General features: G+C 58.8%; 2 protein-coding genes across 3 annotated transcripts in view; both read right to left on the bottom strand.

Annotated features, from left to right (window-relative positions):
• Nucleotides 1-495, bottom strand: part of LOC137467430 (bifunctional polynucleotide phosphatase/kinase-like) — a 3,106-nt gene extending 2,611 nt beyond the window's left edge. The window contains exon 1 of the mRNA XM_068178930.1: nt 429-495. Coding sequence (XP_068035031.1) covers nt 429-495 — 67 coding nt within the window. The remainder of the gene's footprint in view (nt 1-428) is intronic.
• Nucleotides 496-5,654: 5,159 nt separating this feature from the next.
• Nucleotides 5,655-15,746, bottom strand: LOC137467427 (bifunctional polynucleotide phosphatase/kinase-like). Of its 2 annotated transcripts, XM_068178927.1 has the most exons (16): nt 15,551-15,746; nt 14,528-14,574; nt 12,279-12,557; nt 11,033-11,112; nt 10,882-10,939; nt 9,762-9,869; nt 9,573-9,644; nt 8,951-8,999; nt 8,620-8,690; nt 7,821-7,913; nt 7,639-7,729; nt 6,944-7,005; nt 6,713-6,822; nt 6,509-6,596; nt 6,347-6,408; nt 5,655-5,840 (listed from the first exon to the last, which is right to left on the bottom strand). In XM_068178927.1, exons 1-16 carry the CDS (start codon nt 15,666-15,668, stop codon nt 5,711-5,713), a joined length of 1,518 nt encoding a protein of 505 aa, XP_068035028.1. In that variant the 5' UTR covers nt 15,669-15,746; the 3' UTR covers nt 5,655-5,710. The 2 variants fall into 2 exon arrangements, with proteins under 2 accessions (XP_068035028.1, XP_068035029.1); XM_068178928.1 differs by lacking the exon at nt 12,279-12,557 and having other exon boundaries at nt 15,551-15,744.
• Nucleotides 15,747-15,902: the final 156 nt, after the last annotated feature.

Here is a 15,902-nt window from a genome sequence, read left to right as displayed (position 1 = left end):
CTCCTATTTTGGGGTCCAACACCTAAATTTTGGGGTTCCATCTCAAATTTTGAGGCTCTATCTCAATTTTGGGATCCCCCTGCCCCATTTTGGGGTTCCCATATCCTATTCTTCTACTCTGGTAGAGTCTGCACCCCTTAAATTTCACTCTCCACCCCAATTTTGGGGTTCCCCCACCCCATTTAAGTGTCCCAACACCCAAATTTTGGGGTTCCTTCCTCATTTTTGGGATGTTTCTCCCTTTTTTTGCCTTACAGGGAAGAGACTGAGATCATCGAGGGGGAGGTGGTGGAAATCCAGATCGACCGCCCGGCCACCGGCACGGTGAGGGGGGACCCCAAAACCCTTTTTGTGCCCCCAAAACCCTCTTTTTGCCCCCAAAAATCCCCTCAGGGCACCCCAAAATCCCCTCAAGGTCCCCCCCAAACCTTCCTCTTCCTCGCAGGGGACCAAAGTGGGGAAGCTGACGCTGAAAACGACAGAAATGGAGACCATTTACGATTTGGGGGCAAAGATGATCGAGGCCCTGAGCAAGGAGAAGGTGCAGGCGGGGTGAGTGGGGGTCCCCCAAATTGGGGGGACCCCAAAACTTGAGGGACACCCAGAAATTGGGGTGGGCACCATAGAATTTGGGGGGTTGGGGGCTGGAATTGGGGTGGGAGATGATTTAGGAGATGGGGGGTAAAGAGATTGAGGGGCTGAGCAAGGAGAAGGTGACAGTGGGGGATCCCAAAATGTGAGGGTGAGGGGCCCTGGAGTTGGGGTGGGGGCCCAGAAATCGAGGGGGGAAAAGAGCAGGAAACGTGAGGGGGAGAAAATGGTGGGAAACGTGAGGGGGAGAAAATGGCGGGAAACGTGAGGGGGAGAAAAATGGCGGGAAACGTGAGGGGGAGAAAAATGGCAGGAAACGTGAGGGGGAGAAAATGGCGGGAAACGTGAGGGGGGAAAGGGCGGGAAACGTGAGGGGGGAAAGGGCGGGAAACATGAGGGGCGAGAAAAATGGCGGGAAACGTGAGGGGGAGAAAAATGGCGGGAAACGTGAGGGGGAGAAAATGGCGGGAAACGTGAGGGGGGAAAGGGCGGGAAACGTGAGGGGGAGAAAAATGGCGGGAAACGTGAGGGGGAGAAAATGGCGGAAACGTGAGGGGAAAAAGAGTGGGAAACGTGAGGGGGAAAAAAATGGCGGGAAACGTGAGGGGAGAAAATGGCGGGAAACGTGATGGGGAAAAGGGTGGGAAACGTGAGGAGTGAAAAAATACCAAAATACCCCATTTTCCCCCCCAGGGATGTCATCACCATCGACAAGGCCACAGGGAAGATCTCGAAGCTGGGACGTTCCTTCACCCGAGCACGGGACTACGACGCCATGGGGGCACAGGTGAGGTTTTTGGGGGTCTCTGGGGGGTGCAGTGGGGGGTTTTTGGGTGGCCCTGACCCCCTGAATTCTCCCCCCCCCAGACAAAATTCGTGCAGTGCCCCGACGGGGAGCTGCAGAAGCGGCGCGAGGTCGTTCACACGGTGTCGCTGCACGAGATCGATGTCATCAACTCCCGCACCCAGGGCTTCCTCGCCCTGTTCTCGGGTACCCCCAGACCCCAAAACTGACCCAAAAAAAACCCCCAAACTATCCCTTTACCCAGCTCAGGGCTTCCTTGTTCTCTTTTCAGCTATCCCCAGACTCCTAAACCCCCCAGGGACCCCTAAATTGCTCCTTACTCACCCCAGGGCTTCACTTTTCTAGGGCACCGTGAGATCCCAAATTACTCCTGAGATACAAAAACTGCTCCTAAACCCAGCAAACCACTCCAACCCTCTCTGTAACTTTCCCCAAAATGCTCTCAACACCCCGTAACCCCCCCAGATCCCTTCCTAGCCCCTCCAACCATCCTTGGTCTTCCCATAACTCTTCCAAACGACCCCAAAGACACAGGGCTCGCCTTAGTTATGTCTGTTTCTCCACAACTGTCCTTAAACCCCTCCAAAATCCTTCCCCAGACCCCACAAAACGGCCCCTGATCCCCCAAATCCCAAATCCAGGTGACACAGGTGAGATCAAGCCAGAGGTGCGGGAGCAGATCAACGCCAAAGTGGCCGAGTGGCGTGAGGAGGGCAAGGCTGAGGTCATCCCTGGGGTAAGCCCCGACCCCCAAAACCTTCCTGGGGACCCTCAAAACTCCATTGGGGATCACCAAGAGCACCCCCAAAACCCCCTCGAGGATCATCAAGAGCCCCCCCCGAAACCCCCCAGGTGTTGTTCATCGATGAGGTTCACATGTTGGACATCGAGAGCTTCTCCTTCCTCAACCGGGCCCTGGAGAGCGACATGGCGCCCGTGCTGATCATGGCCACGAACCGCGGCATCACCAGGTACCTGAGCACACCTGGGCAACACCTGGGCACCCCCAAACCTCAGCTGAACCCCGTTGCGTCCACGTGTCCCCTCAGGATCCGAGGCACTGCCCACCGCAGCCCTCACGGGCTCCCGTTGGATCTGCTGGACCGGCTGCTGATCATCGCCACGGCCCCGTACGGCGACAAGGAGACGCGGCAGATCCTCAAAATCCGGTGGGACGCCCCGAAAATAAACCTGGGCACCCCTAAATCCGCCTTGACGCAGCCCAAATCGTGCCCTGACACGCCTGGGCACCCCAGAAAGCATTGTCAAGGCCTTGTGTAGGGAGAGACACCCAGAAAGTCCTCAAAATAGGGATCTTCTACCCCAAAAACCATCTCTGACACCCCCAAAATCAACCTGAACCCTGAAACCCACCTGGACACCCCAAATGCCCTGAACCTTAAACATGGCTGGTGTGTCTCAATACACCTGGGGTGCACCATAATCCTCTTCAGATTACCCCCAAAATCCTTGTCACCCCAAAAGTCTCCTGGGGTGCCCCATAATTCTTTCCAGGTGCCCCTTAACTCCCTCAGAGTCCCCCCTGACACCCCAAAACCCCCTCTGAGCCACCCCTAATCCCCACAAGGTGCCCCCCCAACCCCTTAAGCACCCCCAACTTGCCCACCTGGGTCGTCATCAGCCCCCCCAGGTCCCCCATAACCCCATTAGGGTGCCCCCCTAGGCCTCTTTTTAGGTCCCCCCTGCCCCTTTTTAGGGGATCCCTCGGGCATTTTGGGGTGCCCCTGACTGGTTTGGGGGCGCAGGTGTGAGGAGGAGGATGTGGAGATGACGGGAGGACGCGTACGCGGTGCTGACCCGCATCGGGCTGGAGACGTCGCTGCGCTACGCCATGCAGCTCATCACCGCCGCCAGCCTGGTGGCCAGGAAACGCAAGGTGGGCAACCCCAAATCCCGAGGACACCCCAAAATTTGGGGGACGGGATCCCAAAACTGGCGTCAGGAGGTGGGGTGGGACCCCAAATAGGGGGGGGGCAGCATACACGAGGTGCTGAGGGAGGTTTGGGGGGCTCTGGGGGACGTTTGTGGTGACACAGGGGTGGAGTGGGGAGGGTCAGGGTGGATTTGGGGTGCTCCTGATGGTATGGGGTCACATATGAGCTTTGGGAAAAGGGTGGGAATTGTGAGGGGAGAAAAGGGCAGGAAACGTGAGGGGAAAATGGCGGGAAATGTGAGGGGAAAAAAAGGAAATGTGAGGGGAGAAAAGAGAGGGAAATTTGAGGGGGAAAAAAGGAAACGTGACGGAGAAAAGGGCGGGAAACATGAGGGGAAAAAAGGAAACGTGAAGGGGGGAAAAGGGTAGGAAACGTGAGGGAGAAAAAAGGCGGGGAAACATGAGGGCGGAAAGAAAGGAAATGTGAGGGGGGAAAAGAGCGGGAAACGTGAGGGGAAAAAAGGAAATGTGAGGGGAAAAAAGGGTGGGAAATGTGAAGGGGAAAAGAGCGGGAAACTGAGGGGAAAAAAGGGTGGGAAACGTGAGGGGAAAAAAGGGTGGGAAATGTGAGGGGGAAAAAAAGGAAACGTGAGGGGAGAAAAGGGTGGGAAACGTGAGGGGAAAAAAAGGAAATGTGAGGGGAAAAAAGGGTGGGAAATGTGAAGGGGAAAAGAGCGGGAAACTGAGGGGAAAAAAGGGTGGGAAACGTGAGGGGAAAAAAGGGTGGGAAATGTGAGGGGAAAAAAAGGAAACGTGAGGGGAGAAAAGGGTGGGGAAACGTGAGGGGGGGGAAAAAGCGGGAAATGTGAGGGGGAAAAAAAGGAAATGTGAGGGGCGGAAAAGGGCGGGAAACGTGAGGGGAGAAAAGGAAACGTGAGGGGGAAAGAGGGAAATGTGAGGGAGAAAAAGGGCAGAAGTGGAAAAAGAGCGGGAAACATGAGGGGGGAAAAAGGGAGGGAAACGTGAGGGAGGAAAAGCGGGAAATGTGAGGGGGGAAAAGGGTGGGAAACGTGAGGGGGAAAAAAGCGGGAAACGTGAGGGGAAAAAAAGGAAATGTGAGGGGAGAAAAGGGAGGGAAACATGAGGGGGGGAAAAAAGAGCGGGAAACGTGAGGGGGAAAAGGGGTGGGAAACGTGAGGGGGAAAAAAGAGCAGGAAACGTGAGGGGGAAAGAGAGGGAAATGTGAGGGGGGAAAAGGGCAGAAGGGAAAAAAGAGCGGGAAACATGAGGGGGGTAAAAGGGAGGGAAACGTGAGGGGGGAAAGAGTGAAAAACTGGCAAAGGGAGTGGGAAACGCGAGGTGAAATATTTTGGGGTCCCTGCTGATGTTTGCGGCCTGGCAGGGCGCGGAGGTGGGCGTGGAGGACATCAAACGCGTGTATTCCCTGTTCCTGGACGAGTCGCGCTCCACGCAGTACATGAGGGAGTACCAGGAGGCCTTTCTGTTCAACGAGCTCCGTGAGTGTCCGGGGACACTGGGGGGACAGCTGGGGGGCACCTGGGGGTCTCCAAAACAGGGTGGGTAACGTGTGGCAACGTGGAGGGGGGAGCAGGGAGGTGTAAAAACGGGAGGAAAATTGGGGTAAAGGGCCAAGAATTAGGGGATAGGGAGTGGAAATAGAAGGGAAAATCATGAGAATTGGGGCAAAACAGCAGGAAAAGTGGTAAAAGTTGGTGGGGAGTATGGCAAAAACAGGATAAAAAGGGACAGAAATGGAGAAGTAAAGGAAAAATGTGCCAAATGGGGCAGAACGTGAGAAATTTAGTAAAACATGGGGGACATTGTGTATGTGAGGGAGAAGAGACAGAAGTTAAGGAATTGGGGCAAACAGAGGGGAAATTGAGTAAGAATGGGTTAAAAATCAGAATTAAATGCAAAATGAAGAAATATGGGAGAAAGGGGGAAACTTGGGCAAAAATAAAGGGAGAAATTGGCCAGGAATTGGGTAAAAAGGGGAAAAATAGGGAAAAATTGAACCAAAGTTGGAGGCAAAGCAGTGAAATTGAGAGAAAATTCGTGAAAATTGGGAAAATCGCATAAAAATAGTAAAAATTAATAAAATTAAGGGATTTAGACAAAAATAAGTGGAAATGGGATGGAAATTGGTAAAAATGAGAAAAAATAGGTAAAAATGAAGGAGCTGGGGCAAAGGGGTAAACTGGGGATTTGGGGACACTGACCCAGCTCCTCCCCACTTCTCTCCACAGAGGGTGAATCCATGGAAACGCCGTGACCCCCCCTCTGCCCCTCCCCCACTCACCCATCCCCCCTCTTTGTACAATAAATCTGATTTAGAGCCCAAAATCTCCCAAAAACTGGGGGAGGGGCAGTGCCTTTATTTGGGGGATCAGTGGGGGTCTTTATCCATCGCTGAACTGGAAGAAGAGGCGCCTTCGTTGGGGGTCTGGGGGGTCCCCAAAATGGGGCACAAAGGGGATCTGGAGGATTTGGGAGAAGCCTTCGGAGAGGTCGGGGGCCACAAATTGTTTCCTGAGGGGGAGGAAATGGGGGGAAAAATCACCCGGATTTGGGTAAAGTGGAAGGAAGAACAGCTGCAGATGGGGGAAAACCCAGCAAAAATGGGATAAACCCACCCAAGATAGGAGAAGGGAGAGGAGGAAGGGGAAAAGGTAAAAGCCCACCCAAAATGAGGAAGAGAATAGAACAGGGAAGAACCCCCAAAACTGGGAAAGAGGCAAAAATAGGGAAAATGGAACAAAAGAAAGTAATGGAGCTAAATAATGGAGAAAAGGGGAAAAAATCCCAAACCAGCCCCAAATTCCCCCAACCCCCCCCCAAAACCTCTCCAAACCATGCCTACAGAGCTCCCGAAACACCTCGGATGCCCCAAAATTCCTCTCAGATCCCCCAAAATCCCCTCCAAGCCCCTTTAGATCTTTCCCCAGGGATTCTCCAAATCCCCCAAAATTCCTCCTGGGCCCCCCCCAGACACATCCAAATCACTCCAGACCCCCCCAAACCCAACCCCCTCTCACTTGTAGCTGAACAGAACAGCATCAGTGACGGGGACGTGGCCACTCTGCGTCATATCCCGGAACTTTTTGGGATGAAAGCCCAAAGAAAAGGGTTCAGGGGGTGCTGAGGGTTCATCCTCACCCTCAGGAGGAGGATCAGGACCCCCTCAGACCCCTCCTCACCCTGCAGTTGTGCCGCGCCTGCTCCAGGTTCGCCGTGAACTGGAGGCACCGACATGGCACCGCAGCCTCCCGGGCACAGGACACGAACCTGGGGGAGCAGGGCGGGTCAGGGGGTCCCCAAAACAAGGGGCTCAAAACCCCAGAAAAGGGGTCCCAAGGGCTGTGGGGAGCAGTTCCCAGTGCCATCCCAGTTCCCAGACTGGCCTTTGCCGCGATTCGGGGTCAGGGTTGGTGTTATCGACAACAACGGCGCGGCCCCGAGCCAGGGCGGCCGAGCAGGCAGAGACGCAGCGTTGCCACGAGCCCAGCGTGTCCTGGGGGTGACCAGGGGTGGCACTGAGGTCACACTGGGCTAGGGTGGCTCAACAGGCAGAGACGCAGCGCGGCCGTGAGCCCAGAGTGTCCTGGAGGCCACACAAGGGCTCAGGAACTCACCCTGTTCACGTGTTCGTATCCTGCCGGGATCAGGTGCCGCTTCACGAAAGTGGATTTGCCGGCTGAGGGGAAAAATTTTCCATTTTTCTCTCACATTTCCCACAGTTATCCACAATTTGCAACCCTTTTTTCCCCTCACCTGTTTCCTGTCCTTTTTTACCCTCACGTTTCCTGCTATTTTCCCCTCATGTTTTCCATTTTCCCCACACTCGCGTTTCCTGCCCTTTTTCCCCCTCACATTTCCCATCCTTTTTTCCCTTCATGTTTCCTGCCCTTTTTCTCTCACATTTCGTGCTTTTTTCCCCTTACCTTTTCTGCCCTTTTCTCCTCTCACGTTTCCCGCTCTTTTCCTCCTCCTCACATTTCCCGCTCTTTTTCCCCCCCTCACGTTTCCCGCCCTTTTTTCCCCTCACGTTTCCCGCCCTTTTTTCCCCTCACGTTTCCCGCCCTTTTTTCCCCTCACGTTTCCCGCCCTTTTTTCCCCTCACGTTTCCTGCCCTTTTTCCCCTCACGTTTCCCGCCCTTTTCTCCCCTCACGTTTTCTTTTTTTCCCGCTTCACGTTTCCCAGCCTTTTTTCCCATTCACATTTCTCGCCATTTTTTCCTCCCTTTTTTCTTCCTCTTTTTGCCCATTAGGGATCAGAAGCGGAGCTGGGTCAGCAGCCGGTTCAGCGGTCGGCTCAGCGGTCACTCACCCCCAGGGAAGCCGACGGTCAGCAGCACCTCCGGCCTGTCCGACACCAGTTCAGCCTCGGGGAGCTCTTGGGGAGCTTTGTCCAGGTCACGCTGGGGACAAAGGTCAAAGGTCAGGATTGGGGACAGGCTCAGGGGCTGCTCTTGGGGTCAGCGGTCATTTATGGGGTCACTGGTCACTCACGGGGTCGAAGGCCGGGAGGTCAAAGGGCGCTGGGGCCCAGCCCAGGAATTTCTCCTCAGGAGTCAGGAACCGCAGCCCCGCGTTGAGAGCGAACTGGGAACACTGGGATCAACTGGGGGAACTGGGGGGCAAATGGGAGGGACTGGGGGGGTGAACTGGGAGTACTGGGGTGAACTGAGGGCACTGGGGTCAACTGGGGGAACTGGGGGTCAAATGGGAGGGACTGGGGGGGTGAACTGGGAGTACTGGGGTCAACTGGGGGGTAAATGGGAGGGACTGGGGGAGTGAACTGGGAGTACTGGGATCAACTGGGGGAACTGGGGGTCAAATGGGAGGGACTGGGGGAGTGAACTGAGGGCACTGGGGTCAACTGGGGGAACTGGGGGTCAAATGGGAGGGACTGGGGGGGTGAACTGGGAGTACTGGGGTCAACTGGGGGGTAAATGGGAGGGACTGGGGGAGTGAACTGGGAGTACTGGGATCAACTGGGGGAACTGGGGGGCAAATGTGAGGGACTCGGGGGGTGAACTGGGGACACTGTGGGTAAATGGGAGGGACTGAGGGGGGTGAACTGGGGGGACACTGGAAGAGTGACCTGGGGGTGTGGGGGCACTGGGAGGGACTGGGGGGGCACAGAACACCCCAGAGTCATGAACTGGGGGGACTGGGAGGGGCACAGGGTGGAGCTCTTGGGGTTTGGGGGGTGTCGGGGGGGGATTTGGGGGTGTTGGGGGGATGGCCAGGGATTCTGGAGGGTCCCAAGGGGTTGGGGGCCCCCAGGCAGGTTTTGGGGTCCCACCAAGCGGTCACTGCAGGAGAAATCCTTTTTCTTCCGCCCCGGGGCCCAGTTTGGGGGACGTCCGGCAGCGTCTGGGGGGAAATGAGAGGTTGGGGAGGTGCTGGGACCCCCTTCCAGGACCCCAAAAATGCACCCAGAACCCCAACACCCCTCCCTGAACCCCCAAAACACCCCAAGGACCCCCTAATATACACCCAGGACCTCCCCCCAGTGCCTCATCTGAGCATCCCAATGCCACCATAGTGTCCCCCAAACCCCCCAGGACCCCCAAACCTCCCCAAAATTCCCCCAGGACCCCCAAAACTTCCCCCAGGACCCCTCACATGCTCACCCCCCACGTAGAAACTGTCGGGCACCGACACCGTCACGTCCCCGTTTGCCTGCAGGACCCAAACCAGTGACCCCAGTTCACACCAGTGACCCCTCTGACACCCCCCTGTCAGCTCCCAGTGCCCCCTCCTCAGTTCCCAGTGCCTTCCCAGTGCCCCTCAGCTCCTCCCCAGGGTCCCCACTCAGTTCCCAACAACCTCCCAGTAACTCCCAGTGCCCCCAGTAGCTCCCAGTCCCTGCCAATCCTCTCCCAGTTCCTCCCAGTCCCTTCCCTGTGGCCACCCTCAGTCCCTCCCAACCCCCTCCAGTACTTCCCAGTGCCCCCAGTCCCCTGCAATCCTTTCCCAGTGGCCCCCTTAGTTCCCAGTACCTTCCCAGTGACCCCCAACTACTTCCCAGCAACTTCCCAGTAACTCCCAGTGCCCCCAGTAGCTCCCAGTCCCTGCCAATCCCCTCCCAATTCCCCCCAGTCCCTTCCCTGTGGCCACCCTCAGTCCCTCCCAACCCCCTCCCAGTACTTTTCCCAGTGCCTCCAGTCCCTCCCAGCACCCCCCAGTCCCCTGCAATCCTTTCCCAGTCCCTCCCAGTCCCTCCCAGTCCCTCCCAGTCCCTCCCAGTCCCACCTTCTCACACAGGTGGTCCCACATTCCCAGCACTGGTTTCCTGTAAATCCCCGGCCCCGTGGCCACCAACACCTGAATTGAGTGGGGGTCAAACACCTCAGGGAGGGAACTCTGGACCCCTGTGGGGGGTGGGGGGGGGGAAATCCCCGAGTTTGGGGGGGTCCCAGGGGGGTTTGGGGTCCCCCAGACCTGCAGGGCCACCCCGAGCTGCTGCGTCACCGCCTCCACCTTGGCCTGGAACAGCTCCGGGCGCAGCCGGCCCCGGGAGATGCCCAGCTGGTTGGTGAACACCACGAGCTGGGGAGGGGGCAAAAAATGGGGTTTGGGGGGAATCTTGGGGGGTCTTGAGGGGAATAGCAGGGTCTGGGGGGGGACTTTAGTGGGTTTGGAGGAGCCCCTGAGGGGTTTGGGGGCTTTGGGAGCTCAGTGGGGTCCTGGGGAGGAACCTGGGGGGGCTTTAGTGGGCTCTAAAGAGGTTCAGTGGGGTTTGGAGGAGCCCTGAGGGGTTTGGGGGGGCTTTGGGAGCTCCGTGGGGTCTTGGGGAGGAACCAGGAGGGTCCCCAAGTGGTCTTGGGGGGCTCTGGAGGGGTTCAGTGGGGTTTGGAGGAGTCCTGAGGGGTTTGGGGGGGCTTTGGGAGCTCCGTGGGGTCTTGGGGAGGAACCTGGGGGGGCTTTAGTGGGCTCTAGAGGGGTTTGGAGGAACCCTGAGGGGTTTGGGGGGGCTTTGGGAGCTCTGTGGGGTCCTGGGGAGGAACCTGGGGGGTCCCCAAGTGGTCTTGGGGGGCTCTGGAGGGGTTCAGTGGGGTTTGGAGGAGCCCTGAGGGGTCTGGGGGGGCTTTGGGAGCTCCGTGGGGTCTTGGGGAGGAACCAGGGGGGTCCCCAAAATCTGGGGGAGCTTTAGAGGGCTCTGGAGGGGTTCAGTGGGGTTTGGAGGAGTGCTGAGAGGTTTGGGGAGGTTTGGGGGAGCTTTGAGAACTCAATGGGGTCCTGGGGAGGAACCTGGGGGGGCTTTAGTGGGCTCTAGAGGGGTTTGGAGGAACCCTGAGGGGTTTGGGGGGGCTTTGGAGCTCTGTGGGGTCCTGGGGAGGAACCTGGGGGGTCCCCAAGTGGTCTTGGGGGCTCTGGAGGGGTTCAGTGGGGTTTGGAGGAGCCCTGAGGGGTCTGGGGGGGCTTTGGGAGCTCAGTGGGGTCTTGTGGGCTACTGAGATGCTCTGGGAGAACAAAGTGGGATTTGTAGGGGGGGGGGGGGTTTAAAGCGTTTGGGGGTGATTTGGGGTCCCAAAGTGGAATTTTAGGAAGGGGGTCTCACCTTATACCCCTCATCCTGCAGCTGTTTCAGCTTCTTGGGGATCTGAGGATACAAAATCCTGTGGGGTGGGGGAGGAAACAAAATAAAAAGCGAGTGGGACCCCCAAAAACGGCCCCCAGACCCCCCCCAAAAAACGCCTCCCCCCCCTCACCTCCAGTCATCGGGGCTGGTGGGAAACACCTTCCCCGAGCGGGTGGTGATGAGGGTCCCGTCCAGGTCGAACCCCGCAATCTGGGGAGGGTCCCCAAAAAAAAGAGGGGTCAGGCACAGTGGGGGACCCCCGGGACCCCCAAACCCCAACCCAGACCCCCCCCCCCACAGGAACTTGGGGGGTTTCACCCACTTGAAGCGGTTGTTTAGGGGTCTTTGTGGGGGGAAAAAGGGGTGCTCTGAGATTTGGGGGGGCTGAGGGGTCCTGGGAGGGGATTTGGGGGGGTTGTGAGTGCGTTGAGGGGTCCCAGGGTGGGATTTGGGGGTGTCTGAGGGTGTTGAGGGGTCCCAGGGTGGGATTTGGGGGGGTCTGAGGGAGTTTAGGGGGTCTTGGGGTGGGATTTGGGGGGGGTCTGAGGGAGTTTAGGGGTCTTGGGTTGGGATCTGGGGGGGGGTCTGACGGAGTTTAGGGGTCCTAGGGTGGGATCTGGGGGGGTCTGAGTGCATTGAGGGGTCCCAGGGTGGGATTTGGGGGGGTCTGAGGGTGTTGAGGGGTCTTGGGGTGGGATTTCGGGGGGTCCTGAGGGTGTTGAGGGGTCCCAGGGTGGGATTTGGGGGGGTCTGAGAGTGTTGAGGGGTCTTGGGGTGGGATTTGGGGGGGTCTAAGGGTGTTGAGGGGTCCCAGGGTGGGATTTGGGGGGTCTGAGGGTGTTGAGGGGTCCCAGGGTGGGATTTGGGGGGGGTCTGAGGGAGTTTAGGGGTCCCAGGGTGGGATTTCAGGTTCTGAGAGTGTTGAGGGGTCCTGGGGTGGGATTTGGGGGGCTCTGAGGGTGTTGAGGGGTCCCAGGGTGGGATTTGGGGGGTCTGAGGGTGTTTAGGGGTCTTGGGGTGGGATCTGGGGGGGGTCTGAGTGTATTGAGGGGTCCCAGGGTGGGATTTGGGGGGTCTGAGTGCGTTGAGGGGTCCCAGGGTGGGATTTGGGGGGGGTCTGAGGGAGTTTAGGGGTCTTGGGGTGGGATCTGGGGGGGTCTGAGGGAGTTTAGGGGGGCTGAGGTGTCTGGAGTGGGATTTGGGGTGACTTTGGGGGGTCCAGGCGCAAAAGGGAGGCTGAAGGTGGATTTGGGGAGCCCCGTTGTGGGTATGAGGGGGGAATTTGTGGGTGGGGGGGTCTCTGAAATGGGGGGGCTGGGCACAAGACCCTCAAATCCCACCCCCCAAAATCCTCCCCCCCCCCCCCCCACCCTTACCTTCGTGCTGGGCCGGAGCCCTGAGGGGGTGAAGATGAGGAGGGGTCCCAGCTTCTGCCACCCCCCAGCCCGGGAGGGGCTGGGGGGGGGCTCTGCGGGCTGGGGGGGGCTCCTCGGGGGGGCTGGCGGGGCGTTTTTTGGGGTGGGGGGACCCCCTCGAAGTGCAGCACCAGGGGGTACCTCCCGTTCACCAGCAGCAGCGTCTGCCCGGGGGCCAGGGTCCCGCAGCCCCCCCCGGCCCAGCACCGACCCCCCCACCGAGCTGGGGTTCACCCCACGCTGGGGAGGGAAGGGTTAAAGGGGGGCTAAAGACCCCTCCCCAAAAAAAAATCCACCCCAAAATCCCATAAATACCCCCCAAAAAACTGGGGTTCACCCCACGCTGGGGAGGGAAGGGTTAAAGGGGGGCTAAAGACCCCTCCCCAAAAAAACCCACCCCAAAATGAGCCCCAAAATCCCATAAATACCTCCCAAAAAACTTTGGTTCACCCCACGCTGGGGAGGGAAGGGTTAAAGGGGGGCTAAAGACCCCTCCCCCAAAAAATCCACCCCAAAATCCCATAAATACCCCCCCAAAAACGGGTTCACCCCACGCTGGGGAGGGAAGGGTTAAAGGGGGGGCTAAAGACCCCTCCCCAAAAAATCCACCCCAAAATCCCATAAATACCCCCCCAAAAAACTGGGGGTTCACCCCACGCTGGGGAGGGAAGGGTTAAAGGGGGGCTAAAGACCCCCTCCCCAAAAATAACCCACCCCAAAATGAGCCCCAAAATCCCATAAATACCCCCCAAAAAAACTGGGGTTCACCCCACGCTGGGGAGGGAAGGGTTAAAGGGGGGCTAAAGACCCCTCCCAAAAAATCCACCCCAAAATGAGCCCCAAAATCCCCTAAACCTCCCCAAAAACCCCCAAACCCCCTTTAAGCACCCCCCAAAACCCCCCCAGACCGTTTTAAACACCCCCAAAATCCCCGCAGGACCCCTAAATCCCCTTTAAACAACCCCAAAACCCCTCCAGGACCCCCCAAACCCTCTCAGGTACCCCCAAAAAACCCCCAAAACCCCTCAGATCCCCCAAAACCCCTTTAAGTACCCCCAAACCCCTCCCCAGGACCCCTAAAAACCTTTAAGCACCCCCAAAACCTGTCCAGGACACCCCAAACCCTCTCAGGTACCCCCAAAACCCCTCAGGTCCCCCCAAAAACCCCTTTAAGCACCCCCAAACCCTCTCAGGTACCCCCAAAAACCCCCCAACACCCCTCCAGCACCCCCCCAAACCCTCTCAGGTACCCCCAAAAACCCCCCAGGACCCCCCAAAATCCCTCAAGTTCCCCCCAAAACCCCTTTAAGCACCCCCAAACCCCCCCAGGAAACCCAAACCCTCTCAGGTACCCCCCAAAACCCCTCAGATCCCCCCAAACCCCTTTAAGCACCCCCAAAACCCCACAAGTCCCCCCCAAAACCCTCTCAGGTACCCCCCCAAAATCCCCCCAGGAGCCCCCAAAATCCCTCAGGTCCCCCCCAAACCCCTTTAAGCACCCCCAAAACCCCCCAAGTCCCCCCCAAAACCCTCTCAGATTCCCACCAAAAGCCCCCCAGGACCCCCCAAAATCCCTCAGGTCCCCCCCAAAACCCCTTTAAGCACCCCCAAAACCTCCCCAGACCCCAATGAACACCCCCAAACCCCCCCAGGACCCCCAAACCCTCTCAGGTACCCCCCAAAACCCCTCAGATCCCCCCAAACCCCTTTAAGCACCCCCAAAACCCCCCCAAGTCCCCCCCAAAACCCTCTCAGATTCCCCCCAAAAGCCCCCCAGGACCCCCCAAAATCCCTCAGGTCCCCCCCAAAACCCCTTTAAGCACCCCCAAAGCCTCCCCAGACCCCAATGAGCACCCCCAAACCCCCCCAAGACCCCCAAACCCTCTCAGGTACCCCCAAAAACCCCCCAAAACCCCTCAGGTCTCCCCAAACCCCTTTAAGCACCCCCAAAACCCCCCCAAGTCCCCCCCAAAACCCCTCCAGCACCCCCCCAAACCCTCTCAGATTCCCCCCAAAACCTCTCATGTCCCCCCAAAAGCCCCCCAGGACCCCCCAGCATCCCTCAGGTCCCCCCCAAAACCCCTTTAAGCACCCCCAAAACCTCCCCAGACCCCAATGAGCACCCCCAAACCCCCCCAGGACCCCCAAACCCTCTCAGGACCCCCCAAAACCCCCCCAATGCCCCCCAGGACCCCCCAAATGCCCCCCACCTGTGTGACCTGGGCCGTGCCCTCGGCGTAGTTGGCCACGATCTCCACTGCAGGGGGGGGTCAGATTTGGGGACCCCCCTGAGCCCCCCAAAATTTGGGGAGGGGAGGGGGAACCCACAAAAGTGTCCCCAGAGCCTGGGGGGGAGGTTTGGGGGGGGGATTTGGGGTGTTCTATAAAGGAATATTTGGGGGTTCTGAGGGGTGAAATTTGGGGGTCCTGAGAGGGAATCTGAGGGTCCTGAGAGGGAATCTGGGGGTCCTGGGAGGTGAAGTTTGGGGGTCCAGGGGGGTGAATTTGGGGGTCCTGGGGGTGAAATTTGGGAGTTCGGGGGGTGGATTTGGGGACCCTGGGCGGGGGGAATATTTGGGGGTCCTAGGGGTGAATTTGGGGCTCCTGGGGATGAAATCTGGGGGGTCCTGGGGGGATGAATTTGGGGGTCCCAGAGGGTGAAATTTGTGAGTTCTGGGAGGTGAAATCTGGGGGTCCTGGGGAGTGAATTTGGGGGTCCCGTGGTGGTGGGGGGGAACATTTGGGGGTCCCGGGGGTGAAATCTGCGGGTCCTGGAGGGTGAATTGGGGGGTCCTGGGGGGTGAAATTTGGGAGTGAATTTGGGGGTCCTGGGGGATGAATTGAGGGTCCTGGAGGGTGAATATTTAGGGGTCCTGGGGGAGAAATTGGGGGTGAATTTGGGGGACGCGGGGGATGAAATCTGGGGGCCCTGGGGGGTGAATTTGAGGGTCCTGGAGGGTGAATTTTGAGGCACCTGGAGGTGAATATTTAGGGAACCTGGGGATGAAATTTGGGGGTCCTGGGGGGGTGAATTTTGGGGGTGAATTTGGGGGTCCTGGGGGGGAATCCGGGGATCCCAGAAGGCGAATTCGGGGCGGTTTCCATGACCCGCAGGTGGGTGGGTGGGGGGGTTTCCCGGTGCCCATCCCTGAGGGCAGGGCGGGTCCCGGGAGGGTTCCGAGGGGGTCCCGCTGGCTCTGGGGGGGGGTCCCGGGGGGGGTCCCCACACCCACCCTGCTGCCGGGAGCACTTGCGGTCGGTGACGCCGGTGAGCGGCCCGCGGCCCAGCAGCACGGGCTGCCCGTCGGGCAGCGGCACGGGCCCGGCCAGGCCCCGCAGCTCGGCCCGCATGGCACCGGCAGAACCGGCACCGGCAGAACCGGCACCGGGAGCGGCACCGGAGCGACCCCGGCCCGGTACCTGCGCCTGCGTGACGTCACTTCCGCCGCACGGCCCCGCCCCCTTGCTGTTTCGTCCCCGCCCTTTTTTGCCCTTGCACGAGCCGCCGCGAAGCCACGCCCCTTCCTGTTTCAGCCCCGCCCGCTCCCGTTAAGCCACGCCCCTTAAGGGCAGGACCACGCCTCT

The sequence above is a fragment of the Anomalospiza imberbis genome, unplaced genomic scaffold, assembly GCF_031753505.1.
Source record: "Anomalospiza imberbis isolate Cuckoo-Finch-1a 21T00152 unplaced genomic scaffold, ASM3175350v1 scaffold_620, whole genome shotgun sequence".
Taxonomy (NCBI): Eukaryota; Metazoa; Chordata; class Aves; order Passeriformes; family Viduidae; genus Anomalospiza; species Anomalospiza imberbis.
This window is presented reverse-complemented; position numbering and strand designations above follow the sequence as displayed.

Bases quoted from the DNA above. Each gene is read 5' to 3' on its own strand.
- LOC137467427 (XM_068178927.1), bottom strand. From the start codon at position 15,668: ATGCGGGCCGAGCTGCGGGGCCTGGCCGGGCCCGTGCCGCTGCCCGAC. The intron at 9,870-10,881 runs GTGAGACCCCCT...CCCCCTCCCCAG, and splicing joins TGCAGGATGAGGGGTATAAG to CTCGTGGTGTTCACCAACCA. The intron at 7,914-8,619 runs GTGGGACCCCAA...CAGTGTTCCCAG, and splicing joins TCTCCTGCAGTGACCGCTTG to TTCGCTCTCAACGCGGGGCT.